At 35.8% G+C, this 25,131-nt stretch overlaps 1 protein-coding gene across 1 annotated transcript in view; it reads left to right on the forward strand.

Moving 5' to 3' along the window:
• Window positions 1–14,853: 14,853 nt before the first annotated feature.
• LOC112054460 (mucin-2-like) overlaps window positions 14,854–25,131 on the forward strand; it is a 30,042-nt gene continuing 19,764 nt past the window's right edge. Inside the window, exons 1-5 of the mRNA XM_052887034.1 lie at window positions 14,854–15,048; window positions 20,888–21,133; window positions 22,191–22,376; window positions 24,057–24,129; window positions 24,202–24,479. Of these exons, the coding sequence (XP_052742994.1) occupies window positions 14,854–15,048; window positions 20,888–21,133; window positions 22,191–22,376; window positions 24,057–24,129; window positions 24,202–24,479 (978 nt within the window). The remainder of the gene's footprint in view (window positions 15,049–20,887; window positions 21,134–22,190; window positions 22,377–24,056; window positions 24,130–24,201; window positions 24,480–25,131) is intronic.

A 25,131-nucleotide genomic window follows, 5' to 3' on the forward strand; every position in this document is an offset into this window, starting at 1 on the left:
AGCCGTGATAGCCCAGTGGATATGACCTCTGCCTCCGATTCCGGAGGGAGTGGGTTCGAATCCGGCCCGGGGCATGCACCTCCAACTTTTCAGTTGTGTGCATTTTAAGAAATTAAATATCACGTGTCTCAAACGGTGAAGGAAAACATCGTGAGGAAACCTGCATACCAGAGAGTTTCTTAAATCTCTACGTGTGTGAAGTCTGCCAAACCGCATTGGGCCAGCGTGGTGGACTATTGGCCTAACCCCTCTCATTCTGAGAGGAGACTCGAGCTCAGCAGTGAGCCGAATATGGGTTGATGACGACACAAAAATACAATTATAAATTAAAACATTAAAATAATAATATAATTAGCTAGAATACTTCTATACTTATTATTATTGTAAAGAGGAAAAATTTGAGGTAATCTCTGGATCTATAGAGCCGATTTTAAGAATTCATTTACCAATAGAAAGCCATTATTTGTGGGTGTCATATTTTACTCTCACGGGAGCGGGAACTACGCGGATGAAACCGCGGGGCGTCTACTAGTCAAAAAATAAAGTCGTCAGTGGCAACCTTATGATGTCGCTTCCTTGTTTTCTATTGAAAGTGAATCAATAGATAGTCCTTTTGATATCCAGCCGCGTATCTAATTGAACCGTGTGACGTCACGAGCTCACGAGGCGCTAACACAATTAATAAATACATCATCAATACATAGAAATAAAATTGAAGTGTCTGTAAATACTTCGACTTTTCGCGATAACTGTGTAAGCTCAAGTGTCTATAGTTAATTAATAACAACCTATATTCGGCTCACTGTTAAGCACGAGTCTCCTCTCAGATTGAGAGGGGTTAGTCCTAACCTACCACGTTGGCCCAATACGGATTGGCAGACTTCACACAATTATATAATGATTTATTTATTTTGCTATCATCCGCGAAAATTCGGCGAACCCATGCGACAACGTCTTTGCAATTGCACGTTGTAGAGTCAACATCTCCTGAGGATGCTCCGGTTTCGGGGTGAAACGTACGTAGAGAGTATTTTGTCGGACCTGGGTGACGTTGTCGCATGGGTTCGCCGAATTTTCGCGGATGATAGCAAAATAAATAAATCATTATATAATCATGATGAACTTCCGCAAAGTAACGCCTGCTTCTATCCAAGACTTCACACACGTAGAGAATAACGAAAATCCTCATGTATGCAGATTTCCTCACGACGTTTTTAATTCACCGTTCGAGATATTTACGACTAATTTTTTAAAATGCACACAACTGAAAAATTGGAGGTGCATGCCCCGGACCGGATTCGAACCTACGCCCTCCGTGTTGCAGGCAGAGGTCATATAGGGCTAACATCGTCTTGTCATATATCTAAAGTTACTTATACGAAACCAAACTACAAACAAGCTTTTTCAAAATATTTGTCTGTCTATCTTTTTGGAAATATTTGCCAGTTTTTCTGTTTGTTCGAAATTATTTTTGAAATTGAAATATTTCGCCAATTTTTTCCTAAACTTAAGGTTGCCTGGAACAGATCACTATGTAGTAGTAAGGTCGACTTTTTGTATCCTACTTCATATTTTCTTATTTGTCTGTTATATTATTCTTTTCATTGTTTTATAAAGCTGAAGAGTTTGTTTGTATGTTTGCTTGAACGCGCTAATCTCAGGAACTGGTCCGATTTGAAAAATTATTCAGTATCTGAGTTTGTTTGTATTTTAAACTACTGAAATTTTACACACATTTTTATTAAATTCATCCAGACATTTCAAACTAAATAAAAACTTTTTCAATTAATTAAAAAAAAACTTTAGAGTATAATAAAAACATTGAAAATTCAAAATCGACCTTAGGACGTCGAAGTCGAAGTCGAAGAGGTACTTTTTCTTTGTGGTCCAATAAAGAAAGGACTGAAAAGCATTCGAATTGAATTTCCGCCGCTTATCGTGACGTCACTGTGCCAAAATCTATGTACGTCAATTAATTACAACTAAACAGTACACTCAGCCGCGATTAACTATGAAAACTTATTCCAACTGTAATTAGTTTTGTTTTTGGGGTTCAGTATCTTAAACTCTCTCTCTGCGATCGTTCCTTCATTTCTGATGATCGTGGTCCTGGTGAGAACCCAACCTTCAGCGGGTCCACGTTTTCCACCAACTTTTTTTTATATATTTTTTAGTTAGGCCTTGACTACAATCTCACCTGATCCCACCCTTTTTTGCTGTTCCGTTAAAAGAATCGATTCTTTTAAGAAATTGTTTTTGTTACAAATTTAATAAAATTATGGTAGAAATACTTACAAATGTAACGTTACTCCATCTTCTACTAAACTACAAGTTGTTGGCCGTTTTTTATGCCATTCAATTACACAAACCGGCATTTTTAGGGAGCTCTTTACACGACGAAAACGATTACAACAATGAAACATCGATTCTATAGCAACAGTTTTTATAAACGCGTTAGATCATTGATCTTTGCCAGAGGGGTAACGGCCAGCGAGGCAGGTCCTGTTATTAATGGTCGAAGGTGGCAGTAAAACAGACGCCAGATATGCATTCCACACTTTAGCTACGGATTAAAACGTTTAAGCGAAACAGTTATCGCAGATCGCTTGGATGTTGTGCATCAATACACATGAATAAAATTAACGTGTCTGTCTGTCTGTTCAGCTGTACTTTCTTCTTTTTAGGGTTCCTAACGTAGTACAAAAACCGAACCCATATTATAAGGGTTGGTTTTGGTACTGCGTACGTTCGGAACCCTAAACTTGACCACTTGTCCACATGTCTGTCTGTTTTCTCCGAATCTACTGGACCAATCTAGTTGAAATTTGGTCCACATATAAATTTTAGTGACCCAAATACAGGAATGTTTTGTTAATATGTAAAATTTTAATAGGGTGGGCACTTATGGGGGTAAGATGGAAAGTTGAAAATAGAACATCGTTCGGAACCTTGTGACCGTTCTACTCGCACTTCTCCGGTATTTTAAATGATTATATTTATTTACACAAAATGAAAAACAAACAAACTGTATAAAATTTTTTGTTTGTCTGTTTGTCCGGGCTAATCTCTGGAACATCGGAACCGATTTTAATGGGTCTTTAACTAGAAGATTGTAGAGGTTATTGAGCAAAATGCAGGTTATAGTAAAGTTTAATAATGATCGTGCTTCAGGATTTTTATGCGGACGAAGTCTCTGGTGTTTAGCTAGTTCAAAATTAAGTCATGGTTAGTATTATGTTTTCTTTTCTCTTAGTTGTGCAAGTGAAATTAAGAATTAAAAAAAAACGTGTCTTGTCTATGATTAAACTCTACCAAAACGGCTCGACCGATTTCAATGATTTTTGTGTATTTGATAGTGCGTAAAGTATTTTTTATACATATATTTGTTATTCGCACGTTTAGTGTTTTTGTATGAAAGATATGGAGGAAAATTTTGCCGGGTTAGCTAGAGTGAACTATTTTTTTAGACAAAGATAAAATTAAAATATTCAGAGAGAACAATTGCTATTTTGAAATCATCATAATTCAAATGATATTGTATTTTTTACATTAGTATAAAAAAAAACTGACGCCCGCGACTCCGGGAAATAAATCTTCTGTTAATCATAAATGATTTTTCCGGGATAGAAAGTAGCCTATGTGTTAATACAGCGTAAAATCTATTTCCATTCCAAACACCAGCCAAACCAATTTAGTAGCAGTAAAGGAGGAACAAACATACTTACATACACACAAACTTTCACCTTTATAATATTACTGTGATGTGATGTGATAAGACAATAAAATAAAGATTTACCTACATCCAACTGTACCTAGTGTTATCGCATAAAAAAACGGATTCCTATCATAAAATGAAAGAACACAAAATAACAATAATTCGTAATTAACAGAACGTTACATGTGTTGTCGTTATCACGTTATCAATAAGGAATCAATCAATCGATCAATTATAAACTGTGTTAATTTAGATTATTTAAATCAGTACCCAAGTATATTGTGCTTAGTGAGGACTGTGAATTGTGCAGTGAGAAGGTACATTATATACAGCGCTGGATGTAATTGGTAAGAACATTTGTGGCTGATTATTATCTCTAGGGCTTCTCAAACTTTCAGCTCAGGACAGAGAACCCTTTACTAACTAAAGACCCCTTCCAAAGAAAAAAAAATAATTTGACTTTTTTTTTATTCTTTACAAGTTAGCCGTTGACTACAATCTCACTTGATGGTAAGTGATGATGCAATCTAAGTTGGAAGCGGGCTACCTTGTTAGGAGGAGGATGAAAATTCACATCCCTTTCGGTTTCTACACGACATCGTACTGCAGAAAATAAGGTTTTTATTTGAATAGAAGGTAGCACATAAAGTACCAAAAGAAATGTCTTTGTAATATTAATGTGATGGGTGTGCTTGTTTCTTTTCGCAAATGTTTTCAATGTTAGGAGTAATTTTGGACAAATTTTGGAGGAGGTATTCAAGTTGACCGGTATCTTTTTTTTTATTAACCTTAATTCTCACTTGGTATCAGTTATCAAGCCACCATTACGTAAATCGCATGAACCCCACTTTGACAAACCTTGATCTATACTAATCCTACTAATATTATAAACGCGAAAGTTTGTATGGATGTGTGAACCGATTTGGCTGAAATTTGGAATGGAAATAGATTTTACTCTGGATTAACTCATAGGACACATGGTTCCTGCTGGATTTGTGAAAAATTGATTTTTTTTTATATGCGAAAGTTAGTCTGCCTGTCTCTTACCTTTTCACGGATAAACGGCTGAACCGATCAAGATGAATTTTGGTATTATGATAAATGGGACCTTGGAGCAGAGTATAGGCTTCTTTTTATCCCTAAAATAAAAAGAGAAGACGGTGAAATAGGTGTTGAAATTTTCTATGGAAAGTCATCCATTTTTAGAATTACACTTATAAAAAATTGTAATTGCTGTAAATTGTTGAGGAGTTCCCTCGTCTGTATTTTGGCTTCATCATCAGATCGATTCCAATCATTTGTTAAATTGTAGCGGTTAAAAATTCTCTCCCCCTCCCTCAATTTCTCATGGTTTCCATGATCCTGACATGATGAATATGGGACCACATGGGGAGTATATCCTTTAAAACGAAATAGTAGATTGTTATACAAGGGGCTAAAAAGACCCATTATATACGAGGTATTTTTAGGGCTCGAGACGTAAGGCGAGGGCCGCCTAAATAGAAACCGAGTTTATAATGGGTTTAGCCCCACGTGTTACACTCTGCTTTTCACTACGATTGCGAGAAAATAAATTAGTTTAGTTCAATATTCAATGATTTATTTTAATTTGAAAATTAAATGTACAAAAAGTCTACAATTTTGGATATTAAGGGAGATGCTTTTACCCGGTAACATAATTTCAGACTACTGTGAAGATGAATAATGAGTATGTAGGTAAACCTGGGAGATAATAGTTTAAAAAAACTTCTTTCGTAAGTGAATCCATTCGTTGTTGTTTTCACCACTTTACCTAGGTAGGTATTTAAGTAAATGCTTCTCGACTTTGATGGTAACAGAATGAAAATTTCATCCATCTCCAAATTAGGATCACCATTCTCACTAGATGAAGACAACAATTACAATTATTGTTGAAAAATATCTAAGTTACGGTCACAAATTTACAATAATTTTCTGAAAAATTGAATTTAAAAAACAATTCACGCCAATTGTTTTTTAAATTCTCGCTTTTTGATTTTATTTTTTCACATCAGAAAAAGGCAAAGGATGTCCCATGTCTTCAAATCTCGCTCTATTCGCAACTCAATAAAAATTAAATAAAAAAATGAACGCATTCCACAGACAAGAACGCTGCATTTTATTCCAATTTAAAGTTTTTTATTTATTTTTCAAAACAATCAGAGCCTTACCTATAATGATTATATTTTCGAATAAAACCTCCTCCGTTTTATAGTAAATTAAAAAGCGAGAATTTAAAAAAACAATTGGCGTGAATAATACACACTTGATTTTTGTCAGAAATTCATTGTAAATTTGTGACCGTAACTTACATATTTTTCAACAATAATTGTTATTGTTGTCTTCATCTAGCGAGAATGGTGATCCTAATTTGGAGATGGATGAAATTTTCAATCTGTTATCATCAAAGTCGAGACGCATTTACTTAAATACTTACCTACGATACCTACGAAAAATTTAATAAGTGAAGAAAACAACAACGAATGGATTCACTTACGAAATGAGTTTTTTTAAACTATTATCTCCCACGTTTAAATTACGTACTCATTATTCATCTTCACAGTAGTCGGAAATTATGTTACCGGGTAAAAGCATCTCCCTTAATATCTAAAATTGTAGACTTTGTACATTTAATTTTCAATTAAAATAAATCATTGAATATTGTACTAAACTATTTTATTTTCTCGCAATCGTAGTGAAAAGCAGAGTGTAACACGTGGGGTAAACCCATTATAAACTCGGTTTCTATTTAGGCGGCCTCGCCTTACGTCTCGGGCCCTAAAAATACCTCGTATATAATGGGTCTTTTTAGCCCCTTGTATAACAATCTACTATTGTTCTGCTTAGTTGACACTCGGAATAAAGGCCCAGCCTCCATACAAAATTGGGACATGTCTTTTGTATAGCTCTGTGAATCTATGTGGTTCATGGTGAAGCGGATACAATTATTAACGTAGCGTAGCATAGCGTTGCACCATGGAGGAGCGAATTTTTCTTTCTAAGCCATCTTTTCCAGACTTGACTGCAACAGAAAAATAAGCTTTAGCCGTAACCTAAGACTAACTTAACCGAAGAGTTTGGCAGTGGATCATTCACCCGCTCAGTGTCAAATTCTCAAACAAATAGAGGTCAAGTTCGACATTCAGCTGCTGAATGATCCTCTAGGGGTGCCCCTACAACGTCTATAAATTCCACTGTTACGCAATAGATAAAGAAAGATATTCAAAATCAAGACGTGGTAACCTCGTGAAATGAAAATAGGTACTAAAGACCAAGACATTACATATTTTATTTAATTATTTTACCTTACAGTGTTATCCTACTCGTAAACTCGTCATTAATCTTAACCATTCTAGCCTAATCACAATAATAAATAGAACAATAGCTGACTAATTCCAACCTACCCTACCGGCAAAGACGTACCGCCAAGCGATTTAGCGTTCCGGTACGATGTTGTGGAGAAACCGAAGGGGTGTGGATTGTCATCCTCCTCCTAACAAGTTAGCCCGCTTCCATCTTAGATACACCATCAGGTGAGATTGTAGTCAAGGGCTAACTTGTAAAGAATGAAAAAAAAAATACTGGACAGTAGATAAATTACGAGCGAGTACCTATATTACTGAAGTCTACCAATACTAATACTAATATATAGACTGTAAATTGTACTTTCCTGAAAATTTTAATTACTCGTAAGTCGAGAGTTTACTAGCCATTTCTTCAAACTCTTCAAGTGGGAATTGCCCGTTTACAAAATCACAAGTACCACTTGATTGTTGAGTGTCTATTGAATCACTGTTATACCAGCTGGCCTATTCACTATTCTGTTATCAACCTATTAAAATAATCATTAAAATCATTTGACAAAATGTTGTTTACCTACTGTGTGATATCCACCTGTAAGCACCGGATGATATTTTTACATAGAATCTCAATTTTGTATACGCGTATGTCAATCAGCATACGTCAAAGATAGTGAATAAGCATGCTGTGAAATGATAACAAGGTTGTTCTGTCAGATCTCTTTCTACAAAATCGTAGAAAGAGATTCTCTTTCTACAATCACTAACGCAAACGTAGAAAGAGAATCGAAGTGCCTGTATATAAAATTCTCGTGTCAGTGTTAGTTGTTATACTCCACCGAAACGGCTTGACCGATTTTGATGATTTATATGTGTTTTCGGTGTTTTGTTATCTATTTTTCATACCCCAAGTGATAAGGGTATGATAAATAGATATATGATAACTATACTATCTAGTATTCTAGCAATATTTTCTTTTTATTATTACTCTTTGCAAGTTAGCCTACTACTACAATCTCAACTGATGGTAAGTGATGATGCAATCTAAGATGGAAGCGGGCTAACTTGTGAGGCGTAAGAAAATACACATCCATTTCGGTTGCTACACGAAATCGTACCGGAACGCAAAATCGCTTGCCGGTACGTCATTGACGGTAAGTAACTAGCCACGGCTGAAAACTATATGTGTTTAAGCGATTAACGTAATATTGAATTTTGATCACTCGGCTTCCAATTACGCATTAAAAAAAAATTCCCATAGTGGAAAATATGAAATATTTTTTTACTATACCTATCTAATATCCAGCGTAGTACATAATGACACTTGAAATTATCTATTATTCGATTAATTAATTAAAAGGGCTTAAATTATTATAAAAATTATCATTTAGTTTTAATATTTCGGTCACGTTTCGTGTTATCGGACAAAATAATGTATTTACGTCTGAAAACTAAATTCTAATACAATTGAACCTAGACGCATAACGTCGATGAAATTTGACAATATATTATTTAGTAACTCACGCTGCGCAGTTTCACCCGCGTGGTTCCCGTTCCCGTAGAAATACGGGGATAATATATAGTCTAATGCCTTTCTCGATATATGGGCTATATAGCACTGAAAGAATTTTTCAAATCGGACTAGTAGTTCCTGAGATTAGCGCGTTCAATCAAACAAACTCTTCAGCTTTATAATATTAGTATAGATAACTGGTAAACGCTCCGCGGTTTCTCCGGCGTATTTCCCGATCCCGTATAAATACGGGGATACAAGTCTGTGATATTCGCAATAAACGTGGATTTCTATTGTTAAAAGAATTTTAAAATCGGTTCAGTAGATCCAGAGATTTCCCTCTACAACCTCACAAACTTTACCTCTTCAAAATATTAGGATAGAATGGCAGACGGCTCGCGGTTTCGCCTGTGTATTTCCCGTTTCCTTCGAAATACTATGTTATTTGGTAGAGATGTAGCGTTCTAAAAGTGTAAAATATTTAAAAATCGGTTGTGTAGTTTTTGAGTTAAATCGTGACAAACAAGAAATCAAATCTTATCTCTTTATAATACTTGTTTAGATTAGTGGATGTCCACGACTCCGTCCACGTGATATTTTGTTTTTCGCAAATACCGCGGGAACTGCCCGCTTCGAAAACTAGAAAAATGTATTTGAATGACATTTTCTGTCGACAGGTCACGTGATCAAGATCTGTCATTCCCATACATTTTTCTAGTTTCATTTTTTTTTTAAATTTTAACAAGTTAGCCCTTGACCTGCCTTGCCCTTGAATCTCACCTGATGGTAAGTTATGCTGCAGTCCAAGATGGAAGCGGGCTAACTTGTTAGGAGGAGGATGATAATCCACACCCCTTTCGGTTTCTACACGGCATCGTACCGGAACGCTAAATCGCTTGGCGGTACGTCTTTGCCGGTATGGTGGTAACTAGCCACGGCCGCAACCTCCCACCAGCCAGACCTGGACAAATTAAGAAAATCTCAATCTGCCCAGCCGGGGATCGAACCCAGGACCTCCGTCTTGTAAATCCACCGCGCATACCACTGCGCCACGGAGGCCGTTTCCGAAGAGTTAGCGATGGTAGAAAGAGAATCGTCGTACCACTTGTCTACAGGGACAGTTCCCGCAGTATTTGCGAAAAACAAAATATCACGTGGACAGAGTCTATACACCTGAGAAACCACATAGTATAGAGGCTAATAGAGGTCATATCCACTGGCTAGCAGATTTCTTGTCTTGAAGGAAGCTAAAACTGTATGAATTTTCACCTAATTACGATAAAATATTTTTAATAGATTTTGAAATTTTATAATCTTATTTATTTTGCCAATATCCAGACAATCTTTGCTTTTTATGTATAAATTAGTTAACATTGACCTTTTTTACCCGAATGTATCATATCATCCCCATTGCGTGGTTCATTATCTCGATCCGATGCTCAGAAATTTTCATGTACTGGTAACTCAGTTAGCTACCAGAATCAAGAATTTTCGTAAATAAAAAAGTTGATCGCCCCATCGAGATGAAGCTACTCACGAAAAATTAACTTGATAGTAAATCAGTTGAACAAAAAGTTCTACGGATCCCTGATTAAGCTATTTTGGAATCACAAACGTGACGTAAATAATATTGAGTATTTATATTGATTTTTGAACGATTATCTGTGTCATTTGTATTTTCTAGAATTGTTTTCTTTATAGTGATTCCAAAAAAAATTAGGTTTACAACTGTTTATTGTGAAAATTGATGTCAACAGTGGATTATTGTAAGTAGGGTGCATACTCATTTGTTACAACAACAGTATAATAAAAACAATATAGGTAATTAATTTATTATCATAATATCATAACGTGACGGTACTTTTTGTATAAGGCTCATATGGGCAAGTACCTATAACCATTATGATTAATTTGTCGTCAAGATTTTCCGTTTGTCAGTCTGTAGGTGAAATTACAAGCTTACAGTTCGTTTCATGTAGGATGGTGCGGGTGTTTTACTCTTGAAAGTTTGCCGCGATTCACGATAATAGTACGTATTATGAACGTCATACAGGCGATATTGCTATCTGAATAAAATTGATAAATTTGTCAATCCCCCAATGTCATGAAATTATTAATTACACTCTCGATCAAGTCATCAATACTCTCTTTCAGTGCGCTTTCATTTGAGACCCCACTCGAGTATATAAAAAAGACATACTTTTTTGTTGGTGAATTTGGATGCGAAACAGGTCCATGCTTTTTAATGGTCTAAGGCAATAGCCCATATCATTTCTGCGTTCACTATTAAGAGATAAAGACATTGTCGACCACATTGACGATTTGAATGTTATGGCTCTCTTTCGTTGCTATGGGACGAAAGAGAGAGTGATATTTTAGATGTCGTTGCTATTGGTCGACAATACGTCATTTTCTCTTAACGAGATATAACGGAGCAAATCCCAGGCATATGGGTTTTTAGTTAGAGGAGACAGGAGGGCAATAGTCTTCTTCTTATTCTTCTTTCCACACCAATGCTATAGTCTGGCAGGTTAATTGATGACATTCCCATGATATGCGGGCGACGAGGGGAAAAACTGGGAACTGAGGTGCGTCTGTCGTGGGTTTTTCATTCATCGCTACACGCCCCCCGGCCCGCTCCCGCATCGGGAGTGTTACGAAGGAACTTGCCATAACGAACGATAGTCTCAAAACACTAAAAATCCAACATGGCGTAACACAGAAGTGGATAATAAAACTATATCGATGTCTTATCATAATTGGGCAGACTATCTTTACGGCGACCATAAATTATTTATGAATACGTCATAAAGTATAATCTTTATACTTAACACAGTGGCGTATTGATGAGGGGTTAAGAGGAGCAATCGCAGTAGCATTCGCCCAGAGTTGCGTTAGTACTAGTGGCATTTACCCCGGGTGGCATTCACCCCGGGTGATATTTATACAGGGTGGCATTCGCGCCAGGTGGCATTCGTAAGGCGGAAAGCTACGATTTTGTCCATTGAAAAGAAATATTTTACGAATTCAATGTGTATTTCTCATACGACTACTACGTCATTAGACATCTAGCACAATTAATATCAATCAATCAATCTAACACAATAATACGCCTCTTCAAAGTTTGCACAAATGTTGAGCTAACACGGCTGGCCATTTCTTCTCATAGATTTGTGCTCCTTCCAATCTGTGGTACTTTATCAGAATCGATAAATATCTTAAGTTATAATTGAAATAGGACGCGCTGAATTTTTCTCTAACGCAAAAAAAACGATTTATTTAAATTAAAATAACAAATGTGAAATGAGCGAGTAAGATACTACTTTTTTACCACTCCTAAATAAAATGATATAGCCTCAATGACTCAACGGATTCACGTCAAAAGGTCATGGGGTCATCCCCGCCCGCTGAATTATTTATGTACCCACTCTTAACAGAGTCCTTACGATTCTATCAACGAAACAAAAATATTGACTATATAAAAAAAAATGGGAATTCTCAAAAAGAAATCATAAAGTGTCGCATACACTACCAAATCTCTTTGGTATGTACTGTAAGAAGTAAAAATAAATCGTTTATTTATTACACAAAAATGTATTACAATTTTCTGAAGTTCAAGAACTGACTGTTCTGACTAGATTTTATGGATCTATGGATCTGTGTTAAGGATAACAATCTCCCCCCGGATTAACTACAATTAAAACAAAAGAAACTGTTAGTAAATTTTAAACGAACAAAAAATAGGTAACAATATTTAAAAAGTGAGAATTTTGGAGTATACGAGAATGTATTAGTGTGAGAGCATGCTCATGATTGTGTGTATATTAGTGTGTGTGTGTGTGTGTGCGCGTGTGTGTGTGTGTGTGCGCGTGTGTGTGTGTGTGTCGTTTGATTCTTATATTAAAAAAAAAGAAATTAAAAATAAAAGAAAATGTCATTTTCAATTTTCATGTATTTACAACGAAGATAAGATAAATAATTATGCGTCCATCAATACCCAGACAAAACTTTCATTTTTCATTGAAAAGAGTTAAGATATGAGTACGCGTCTTACATCTAAATTGACCGCATTCAATGAACATCATTATCAACACACCACTAAAGAAGCAAACTGGACATGTTCAAGATAAGATAAAAGAATAGACTAAGACTTTACATAGATACGAGACTGGCTTAGTTGTTAGATTAGAAAAATTAAAAATTTATAAAAATAAAATAAACCCTCCCGCTGTGGGGCATTTGAGTGTCCAAACAACCGGTGTTCAGGGCTCCAGGGTGAGGAACCTCCTCACAACAGGCACCGTCTCTAGAATCACTGCCTTCTGTATCTGACTCTTGATCCAACAGTTAAGTGAAAGCTTCTTAAGATGTTAGTCGAAGTTTTTCGCTATAAGATCATTGACTGAAACAACCATCGGAACAATGATAGTTGACTCAACATTCCACATGGCGGTAATCTCGTGAGCAAGGTCCAAGTATTTTGATACTTTTTCGTTTTCGGTTTTAACCAGATTACCGTCACGTGGAAAAATTAATATTAACAATAAACGACACACTGACCGATCGACTAGCACTATATCAGGTCTATTGGCAACAATATACCTGTAACTGATAATCGTTCGGTGGGACCGAACGTAGAGCAATGCACTGCAAGGGCATCTCAGAATCGATAAGACCACACTGAAGAGCAAACTGTTGGCGGATTATCTTGGCTTCTTGATTATGTCTATGCAAATATTTGCCGTTAAACTATAGACTAATTATTATACTCTCTGGCAGCCGTGCGAAGGCGGGGCGGTACGCTAGTTGGACATATAAAAGCAATTTGTTAATTGAAGAAAGAAAACATATTAGATTCTGCGCGATAGCCCCGTATCTGCTAATACCACAATGTATCTTAGATTCCAACTTATCTACATAATACGTCATTTTCAGCGAAATGTTATTTTTGGACGATAATTAGTACTTTATAATTAAGTAGATACACTCGTGTGTCAAACAAATGACAATCCTTTCGTAATATATCACAATTGTGTTGTCATTTCTTTATTTACCGACAGTTGAGGTTGAGCTTTTGACTGTGATCTCACTTGCCTGTCAATTACTATTTATTGTATATGGGTGAATGGTTCAAAACTTTTAAACCATGGTTTTTCGTTTTTGCGATCATCAACATTGTTCTTTTTAAAGAAATTTCATAATTGTCGCCATTTTATTTTTATTATATTTTAATCATGATTAACAACTTTTGCACTCTGTTGAGCACGAATATCCTCTCAAAATGAGAGAGGTTAGGATAATACTCCACTACGCTGGCCCAACTGGCAGACTTCACACACGTATAGAATCAAGAAAAATACATTTTACAACAAGTGGCATTAGTTGATATAGTAGTGAAGGTAGCAGATACTGGCTTATATGAATGTAGCATCTTTTACAGGCATATACAGCACTGCAGAGTCCGGTTAAAAAAAGTATAAAATTAAACTAAACTTAAATCTAAGAAAAAATTACGATAATAATTATTATTACAATGTCAAAATCAAAATATAAGAAAATTTCATTGAATGTAAGAAACATTCATATCTTACTTAATATTATAAACGCGAAAGTTTGTATGGATGTTTGGGTGTATGTTTGGATGTTTGTAACTCTTTAACGCCACTACTACTGAAGCGATTTGGCTGAAATTTGGAATGAAAATAGATTTTACTCTGGATAGGCTACTTTTTATCTCGAAAAAATCCATGGTTTCCCGAGATTTGCGAAAACTGATGATTTTGATGATATGAATGTTTGTTACTCTTTCACGCTTCGACTACTGAACCGAATTAGCTAAATTTGGTATTAAGATATATTATAGCCTGGATTAACACATAGACTACTTTTTATCCCAGAAAAATCCATGGTTCCCGAGGGATTTCTAAAAAACTAAATTCCACGCGGACGAAGTCGCGGGCCTCCGCTAGTCATTGTATAAAAGACTAGCCGACGCCTGCGACTTCGTCCGCGTGAAACTCGATGTAAACTTTCAACTACCCCTATCCTACCCCTACCCTACTCCGAACCTTGTGTCGACTACCTTGTGTCCGAAAAACCTAAATATCTTACGGAACCCTATTTTTATCCAAAATAAAATTTAGCCTATGTTACTTGTGGATAATGTAGCTTTCGAATGGTGAAATAATTTTTAAAATCGGTCCAGTAGTTTTTGAGCCTATTCATTACAAACAAACAAACATACAAAGTTTTTCTCTTTATAATATTAGTATAGAAAACTTATTTAATAGAATATATATTTTTCAGATATGCCAATATTAATATTCCTCCTGCTGTTCGGCTATGGCTGGGCTAGCTTGCTGCCTAACGGCTGCCCTGCGGACTTCACCGTCCATCTGCTGCTGCCGCATGAAACTAACTGCGGCAAGTTCTACTTGTGCAGCAATGGAGAACGTGTGCTTTTTCGGTGTCCCGCTGGACTGTCATTCGATGTACATTCACAGGTAATATACAGGCGTAAAATAGTACATTATGATAGGATAGGCTCTGTCCAGAAAGGGCGAATTCGCCGCGATTCTCTCGCGGGTATTACGCGCTACCGTTGCGTCTACAAGGCGCGTACCAACGCGCGAGCATTCAGTACGAAACAAGGAGTTGAACGTGCATTCGCTCTAGAGTTCGTGCGTCAACTGGACGCAACAAGGCGTCCCTAGTAGCTCAACTCGCACGCAATACGCGCGTATCACGCGCGAGTCGAGAGTCTGGCTAAGTGCACTTTACGCGCGATTTACGCGCGTATTTTGAATTCGCGCGATGACTGTGGACGCGATGTATTGATGTCTAGTACTTTGACAACGCGCGTATAAATTCGCACGATACGATTCGCGATGAATTCGCCCCTTCTGGACAAGGTCATAAGTGCGGTAAGTTGAAAATTACAGCCGAGGCGATATTGCAGCTCGAGTCTTGGCGAGAGCCGAGCGATTCTTAAGGAGTAAACTTCAAAAATGGTCATAATAAAAAAAACCATTCTGAAAAATATTGAATATCCCGGTGCGTGAAACCGGCATCACCGTTGGTGAAAGTTAAATTGACGTCACTGTTGACGGGTTAAATATGACATATAGGATGATGTCCACGACTAAATAAATCCCTCGCGTTATCCATCCTATAGATTTTTTTGGCTTAAAATGTAGGCTAGATATGTTTTTCAATAACCTTTCTTTCTACTAGTGAAAGTATTAAAATCAGTTTGAAAGCCAATATTTATAAAAATCGTTTTTTGAACTTAGTGTCATATTGATATGTATTTAATGAAAACTGTTGATTGATGACAAACAGCTGACACTTCAATTTTATTTTTTGTATAGATAAATTAAAATAAGTTATGATTAGGTACTGTCAAGAATTTGATTAATTATCATTAACATAAAAATCCGTGTTCTAATTTAAATTGACTGATCACAAAGCATTGTTATGCATTATACGAGTAGAATGTGTTATAGAAGTAAGATGTACTTTTAATAAATTTATTATATTTAATTAATTTTATGCATTTTTTTCTCCTACATGGTTTAAGAATGTGTATAACTTATATTAAAATATTTACAAATATCTAGATATGTCAGTGGCCTCGTCTAACATCAACAACCGCGAGAACAACTCTAACTACAACGACGAGTTCAACATCAACCGGAACGACAAACGCTACAACACCAGCGACTAATGCTACAACAACACCCATAAATACGACACCACCACTTACGAATACTACAACAACACCCATAAATACGACACCACCAGTCACAAATACTACAACAACACCCATAAATACGACACCACCACTCACGAATACTACAACAACTCCCATAAATACAACAACACCCATAACCCTTACACCACCCACAAGCACAACAACAATCACAACACCAATATGGAACACAACGACTACATCACCAACGATCACAACAACGCCAATTACAACAACAATAAGACCCATACCACCGCACGACTGTCCACCAGAATGGCAATTTATGTTGAGACTTCCAGAAGATTCAGATTGTGATAAATATTTTCATTGCAGCGACCATATTAAGCTAAAGCTAAAATGCCCCATAGTGAAACATTTCGATATGGTATTTTCCGCGAATTATACTAGAACTTTCGGTAGAAAAGACTTTTGAATCAATTTAATTATAGCTTTCAATTATAGAATTAATATGGCCATATAAAAAACGGCATCTGAAGTAATTTCAGATATTTTAGGAGTGTTTTATACTTTACGTACTAACTACCAGATTTGCTGCGGTTGCAATCGCAAAGTTTCCATTTCCGTACGGGGGAGTACGGGAATAAAATACCCGTAATATAATAAAATGTTTTTCAGCGAAGGTATAGCTTTATAAAGGAGAAAGAATTTTTTAAATCGTTCTCGTAGTTTTTGAGTCCATAAAAAAAATCTTTATAATACTTTACATAATATTAATATACCAGTATTATACGTTTGTTACTTCCTTATTTGTCGATAACGTTAAAAAGCAAATAACAATCTGATACATTTAAAAGATAATGTAAAAAGGAATCTGTATCATAAAACAAATCTAAATTAAACGGTATTTACTAATTACGTTCAAAAACACAAAGATAACTGGGAAATTAAAAATAATCCTTAGTAACTTGCCGCCATTATTATCTACTGATACACATCTGTGTGTTTAGATCTATATCTGAACTAAAATCATCAATTATTTTCATGTTAATAAATAGTAATTACGTTGCTTTTGATAGACATTATTTTTATGATTCATCGTTGGACGATGAAATTATGTTTGTCATTGTCAAGTTCAATATTTTATTATTGGCCTTTTAAAATTCATGGTCCACTGGATTTGCTAACTTTTTCTTTTTTTATAGATATAATATCGGACACGAGCATTTGGTTTACCTGCTATAAAACAGCATTTATAAAGCACTATACTAGACAATACCGAGACACATAAGACATAATACCGACACATAACGCACATAAGACAATACTGATACATATAAGACAAATAAGACATAATACTGACACATATTACTGTCATTAAAATATTTGCAAGTAAAAACACTGTATATATTAAAAAGAAATTTGTGTACACAAATAAATTAAAAGGATTCATTGAATGTGAAAATATATTTTTTGAATATGTTATCATTCGATTTACTTCAATAAATACATTTTGCATTGTAAAATTATTGTTTTTATTTATTCTGGTCTTTAAAAATATTTGACTTTAGAATTGAAAGCATACGTAATATAAAAAAGATCAAATAAATTATATTGCATATTATTAATTATTAATATTTTATTGTAAGGATACTGTTCTAAGCTCAAATATGAGCTTCCAATCAAATCTCCCAACTATACCCTGTAATGTCTTGATACTCCATAGTTAGTTTCAACTTTTAATTCTGCTAATTAAGCATATCACTTATTTAACAGAATTAATAGTAACTAACTAAACAGAACTAAAATAATTGCAAAAAATCACGCTTACCGACAAAGTAGTGTAAAAGTAAAAGTTATATATTATTGACAGGACAATCAAAGTAAAGTGTTGCTACTTCACTTCACTTAACTAGAATATTAGTTATTAATCAATTAATAATTAAGATTAAGTTGTGATTTTGAATACATATTTGAATAATCAAAAATATGAATCGCATCACTTCTTGATATATCTTATTTTCATTAGCAAATTATAGTCAAGTTTAGCCTTTAGCTGCTGAGAAAACGCATTTTAAAAGGATGGTCACCGTATGCAACTCCATAGGTGAGTGATATTTGACCCAATGGTGATTTTATGGTTGTTTTTTTACTTTATTTTTGGGTTTTTGCATTGCATGTTGTGTTGATTTTGATGGGCGTGATTTTTTTTATTTTTTGGTTTATGTATATTGGTATTGATTGGAGATTTTTTTATGAAGGTACATTTTGGGTATAGTTAAGACTAGAATAAGTACTAGTATAAGTATAAATTGTTTAAATAAGTATAATTTTAAGTATTTATTGATAAGTAAAATTATTGTTTGTATTTGTAAAAGGTTATGTTTTTAAGGTTAGGTAAAGATATATCTACCTATGATCACAATTTATTCCTAATCTCTATGCGATTACAGTCAAGACAAAATACGTTGGCAGTTTGCTAGCCGTGCTGTATTCGCCGTCACAGAACTAGTGCACGATCACTTATAGCAAACTATGCTATTTTACCTGCGGCCAATTGGTTGGCGCTGAAAGTGCGCGATGTTCATATGATTTCTCAAGTTAACAAGTTAACATTATCTCGGTATATCATTCAATTAATGAAACACTACATATTTTTTTTGTGATTGATGTGATATAACATACTTATTTTATCAAAATTACTTTGTCTATGCCATTTTACAGCAGGTGGCAGTGATCTTTTGTTGTTGCTAACATGCCTTAATCGACAAAATAACGTAAATAGTGGTTTTTGTTACAATAACGTTACTACTTATTACTAGCACTAGGTACTATACCAATGCCACTTTACGTAAAATTAATTTATAAAATTAATTTATTTAATTTCATCGGGAACATAATATTAGATGATCGCTAAAACGAAAATCCGACATAGTGACTCATTAGTTGAATGATACACTGAGTTACATATCCCAGTTGGTGGTTGTGGCCACAATCGTGGACGTAGACGTAGTGCGCTAAGTCCCTAATATTTTGAAATTGTTTTTTCTCGATACCTCAACAAGCTCACGAAACGTATTGATTAAATGTATGTATACTTGATAGTATTTTCAGTATTTTATATCGATGTGAGCCTGTATGGTCATAAACCTCTGAGTTTTATACAGGGTGTGGCGTAAATAATGGATAACCCTGTACCTGCCGAAGAGACTCCTAATGGGCTATACGAATATAGATTTTTTTATTTATTTAAGTTTCGTCTTAAGAAAAATATATATGATGAAAATTTGTCAACACTTCCTCCTACTATAGGTAACTACGATAGGGAACAATGGAGATTTTCCTGTGGTGGTTCTGTAAGATAGCAGGTTTCGCGGCAAGCCTTCTTAAAAACCTGTTAAATGTCCATTTTTTTCCTTATCATTAATGAGAAATCATGTCACCATAAGCAAGTCACTTAGTTTCCCGGCGACTCGTTTCAAGTTTCTTAAGAAATCGTTAAAAATCCATTTTTACAGCATAATATGAGAAATCATGCCACCATAAGTAAGTCACTTAGTTTCCGGGCAACCCTTCGTAAAAAACGTTAAATAACTGATTTATTTATTTTTTTCAGCATAGTATCAAAATCATGTCTTCATAAGCAAGTCACTTAGTTTTTCGGCAACCCTTCGTAAAAAATGGTTTGCCATGAAGCTAACTGACCGGCGAATGGGGAAATAATTTCTCATAAAACATACAAAGAAAATATTAAAAAAATTACGTTTAACACTTGGACCATTGATCATTAAAATATTCTGTTATCTCCCAAAGCCACCATGGTGGAACTCCAAACTCCATAGTTAGTAACTAAGGTAAAACGTAAGCTGAAAACCTTATACGAGAGCTTTTATAAAATTAGAAAAGTCTGGCTATCATACACTCTTAGCCCATTACAATGACACGCCAAACACTTGTCTGTCTATTTACTTCTCTGTCTACAGTACAGTAGATATGTCACCGTAAAATTGTAAACACCGTTAGATTATACTCTATCTCGTGATATTGTAAACTGTCGAAATATTGTGAACCGCAACGTAGTGCTCACAATTTAACGTGTTAATTCGGTAGATTGTAAGGAAGAATTTACAAATAAAAAAATGGAAATATACCAAACCTAACCCAACATAACCATTGCTAGTTCCACGATAAGACGACGAGATTTTTAATGTCGATATTTCGACCCAGTTTCATGGATTGTGGTCACGACGGGACACGATCCATGCAACTAGGTCGATATATCGACATTAAAAATCTCGTCGTTTTATCGTGGTATGTACCCGAAATAAGTTTAAAATCATTGCTAGTTCCGGTTCTTAGGAGTATGTATGGAGTTCACAATCTATCGACATCGACATAGATTATAATCCAACGGTATTTATAATTTTACGGTGTCAGATAAGTACAGGAATGTGTTGAGATGCTAGAGGCAAATAATTTATGTATAACAGTTAGTAGTATAAACAAATAATGTATATATATCTAATAATTATATTATAATAAATAAATGTATAATAATGTTTTCAATTTAGAACATGACAATAAAAATAAATAAAATGCATCTTTCTTGGAGATAACTTTTGTTGAAATTGCAGGTATGTAAGCCATCCAAGAATGTGAATTGTACCGGAGAAGAGAGAAGCACACACCAAGAAGAGATTCGGGAAGACATCACTAGAGTTAAGAGGAATGCCAACTACCTACCGAACGGGTGTCCGGCGAACTTTCAGGAGAACAGACTTGTGGCACACTCAGACTGTGCCAAGTTCTACCAGTGCTCGTTTGGCATTAAAGTAGAGAGGGACTGCCCCACAGGATTGCATTTTAACGTGGAATTGCAGGTACTTTTCTTAAATTTCACCAACCGACGCTGTTTCACACGCATAGTACCCGTTGCCGTAAGAAAATGGGGGTTTAATATACTCACAAATAACGTGGCTTTCTAGTGGTAAAAGAATTTTCGAAATCGGTTCGGTAGAACCAGAGATTACCCCTACGATACCACAAACTTTAGCTCTTTATAATATTACTGCAGATGTAGATGTAATTTCTTACTCGAAGTCGTATGTCATTTCTTACTCGAAATTACATTTGGGGTTCCAGGGTTCCAAACGAACCTTGGTATAAAAATGAATCCCTCAAAATAATAGAAAATGCATCTACAAAATAATTAAGGATCTCCGGTGAATCTTCTTAATCTATGGGTAAAATTATAATTTAAACAATCTACATAAAACCACCACAGGTATAGTCATATAAAATACTGATGTTTTATGAAGTGTTCCGTGAGCTAAGTGGGGTGTAGTGGCGTTCGATCCGTCTACACATTTTGTTGGATAATCTTCATGGATTATTTTGAGATAGGCGGGGAGAATAACTTGAGCAAAGAAAGGAAGTGTTAACTAATTTTAGCCCTACGTACAACGGTCACAAGTCCGGGTTATTCTCTGCCACTCTAGGGTTTATTCGTAACATTCATAGTGGGAATTGTTAGACTTGATAGGTTCCCATTAAATAATCTTACAGAGAATCGGCATAGCTCAACGAGTTGCGAAGCTGAAGTGGCAATGGGCGGGGCACATAGTTCGAAGAGAGAATGGACGTTGGGGTCCCAAAGTGTTGGAATGGCGACCTTGCACTAGAAAGCGCAGTGTTGGTCGACCCCCCCACCGGTGGATTGACGACATTTAGCGAGTCGTAGGGATTCGCTGGATGCAGGTAGCTCAGTATCGTGATGTTTGGAAGTCTCTACAAAAGGCCTATGTCCTGCAGTGGACGTCCATCGGCTGATATGATGATGATGATGATGATGATGAAGTAATCGTGCTAAACAGTTGAAGAAATACAGTTATTTTAAATCACTGACTCTTCAATTGTTTTGTATGTTTTGATATACAGAAATGCGACTGGCCGGAAAGCGCGAATTGCGATACAAGATGGCTGCCCAACGGATGTCCCAAAGACTTCGACGTGCACCACCTGCTGCCGCACGAGACCGACTGCGGCCGGTTCTACTACTGCGTGTTCGGAGACAAAGTGGAGAGGAGCTGCCCCGCTGGACTGCACTTCGACCGACACTTACAGGTAGATATCAGGAGGAGTCTAAACAACCCGATTCCTAGCGGCTATCGCCATGGAGATTTTATAGGTTGGTATAATAAGGCGATGTTGTATATTGATTTATTATTTCACTGATTTTTAAATAGCAAAAGAATATAAAGTAATAGGACTATCAAATAGATGATGCGAAGTGGAATGATGAACTGGTAAACGTGTAATGAAAGGGCAAAACAATTTATCTACGCATGCGCGTTTTCCAGCATTCTAAATATGAAATGAATATGGATTGTGAATGTAGATGTAGATGGCCAAACCTTCTTCATAATTATCAACCCATATTCGGCTCACTGCTGAGCTTGAGTCTCCTCTCAGAATGAGAGGGGTTAGGCCAATAGTCCACCACGCTGGATTTGTAGACTTCACACACGCAGAGAATTTAGAAAATTCTCTGGTATGTAGGTTTCCTCACAATGTTTGAGACATATATATTTAATTTCTTATAATGCACACAACTGAAAAGGTCATATCCATTGGGCTATCACGGCTCGCCGGAAGGGTTATTCCACATATTCGCTGTTTTTATTAGAAATTTTGATTCGAAACGTTTTGTTTGTGTTGACTGGACATCGACAACAAAAGGATGCTGTAATTCAATTTAAGAATGGAGGGGCTAGATTGATAAATTCTTTGAAAGTGTGTCTACTTTACAAAGTCTGTTTGACTTTAAATAATTACATTGGGAGATAATCCACTAGTCGGCCGTGTCAGAAACGGAACGTGATTGAAATAATTCAAACGTGTTGCAATATTATCGGATTATTAATCAATAAATCTGTTCAAATTCAATGCTCAATTGAAGATTATTTACAGATTATACCAAAATTATCAAAGTGCAGCCGTAGGATGTTTGAAACGCCAAATCAAATTTCAATTTCAAGTTTAACCTTATCCGTCCGTATCTCTATCGATTGACTCATCATTTTCATATGAAAAGTTGCCGGAACTAACAATTAGTTTACCTAAGGTCAGGTATAAAATAAATAACATTAATCAGAATTACAATTATCTTTTACGACAGATTGTAATAGTACATTAGGTCGATTGCTTTCTAGCAATTTAGTGTTAAATTAAAAAAGTCATTGCTTTTTTTACTTTTGTCATTTCTGATATGAAAAGAAAAATAAAAAATTTTTTTTCGTGGATATACCAGATTCAGTGAAATTGTGTATTACATTTTACTAATTTTCGGCTTTACACAAAAAAGGGACGAAGTCTGGGCCCGTATCAAGACGATAAAATATATATAAAATATAGCCTATAGCCTTCCTCGATAAATGGGCTATCTAACACTGAAAGAATTTTTCAAATCGGACCAGTAGTTCCTGATAATCTCAGGAACTACTGGTCTGATTTGAAAAATTCAAACAAACAAACTCTTTAGCTTTATAATATTAGTGTAGATGTGGCGAAGAACGAAATACACACACACCACATATAAGTATCTACAATCTATATAGCACCCGTGCGATGCCCGGGCGGGTCACTAGTTAATTTATAAATTGAAATACGAGTAGGTAGGGGCCTTAACACGAATTTTGCCATGTGGATGTTTTACTGTGACGACAACGCGATGTGAGCTATTTTTTCGCTCACTGAGCGTTTTCGATCTTTGAGCGTAACACATAATTTACTGTTATTTTATAGGTCTGCAACTGGCCACAAGCGGTCGACTGCACGCCATCAACAACAACCACGGGTTCAACAACAACAACAACGAGTGCCCCAACAACAACAACAACAACAACGACGCCGAGTACACCACTACCAACAACAACAACAACTACACCAGAACCAACAACGACTACACCGACAACAACAACTACAACGAGTGCCCCAACAACAACAACGAGTACACCGACAACAACAACTACAACGAGCGCACCAACAACAACGCAGTCAACAACTACAACAGATACAGCATGGCTACCTAACGGATGCCCTGCAAGCTTTAACATTCACCATTTGTTACCTCACGAGTATGACTGCAATAAATTCTACGTGTGCGAGTATGGTGAAAAGGTTGAGAGGAGTTGCGCTACAGGAACTTACTTTGATCCTATTATACAGGTAATCTATGTCTTATCTTTACTTATAATAAAAAACTGTCATCATCATCATCATCATCATATCAGCCGATGGACGTCCACTGCAGGACATGGGCCTTTTGTAGGGACTTCCAAACATCACGATACTGAGCAACCTGCATCCAGCGAATCCCTGCGACTCGCTTGATGTCGTCAGTCCACCTGGTGGGGGGTCGACTAACACTGCTCTTTCTAGTGCGGGGTCGCTATTCCAGCACTTTGCAACCCCAACGTCCATCGGCTCTTCGAGCTATGTGCCCCGCCCATTCCAATTCAGCTTCGCAACTCTAAATAAAACTGTAACAGGTCCAATTCTGTATATTGAAGATTTTTTTTTCAATTTTTTCTTTTGTCTGTCTGTTTGAATTAATATTGACAATGCATCGCGCTGAAACTAATAAATGAATTTCAATAAAACACGGCATGATTTAAGACAATAATCCGATGAAGGTTATAGGATACTTTTTGCCGCGAAAATAAAATCAGATGAGGTTAAAACAGGGATGAAAAGTATTTAATTTATGAAGTTACATTTGTAAAAACTAATATGTGTGATACCAAAAAAATACCAAACAGAATGCATTCCAAGATCTTTCCAAATTCTACCCCGAATGGATTAAAAAGGGTTTAATGTT

Source organism: Bicyclus anynana, chromosome 18 (genome assembly GCF_947172395.1).
Source record: "Bicyclus anynana chromosome 18, ilBicAnyn1.1, whole genome shotgun sequence".
Classification (NCBI taxonomy): Eukaryota; Metazoa; Arthropoda; class Insecta; order Lepidoptera; family Nymphalidae; genus Bicyclus; species Bicyclus anynana.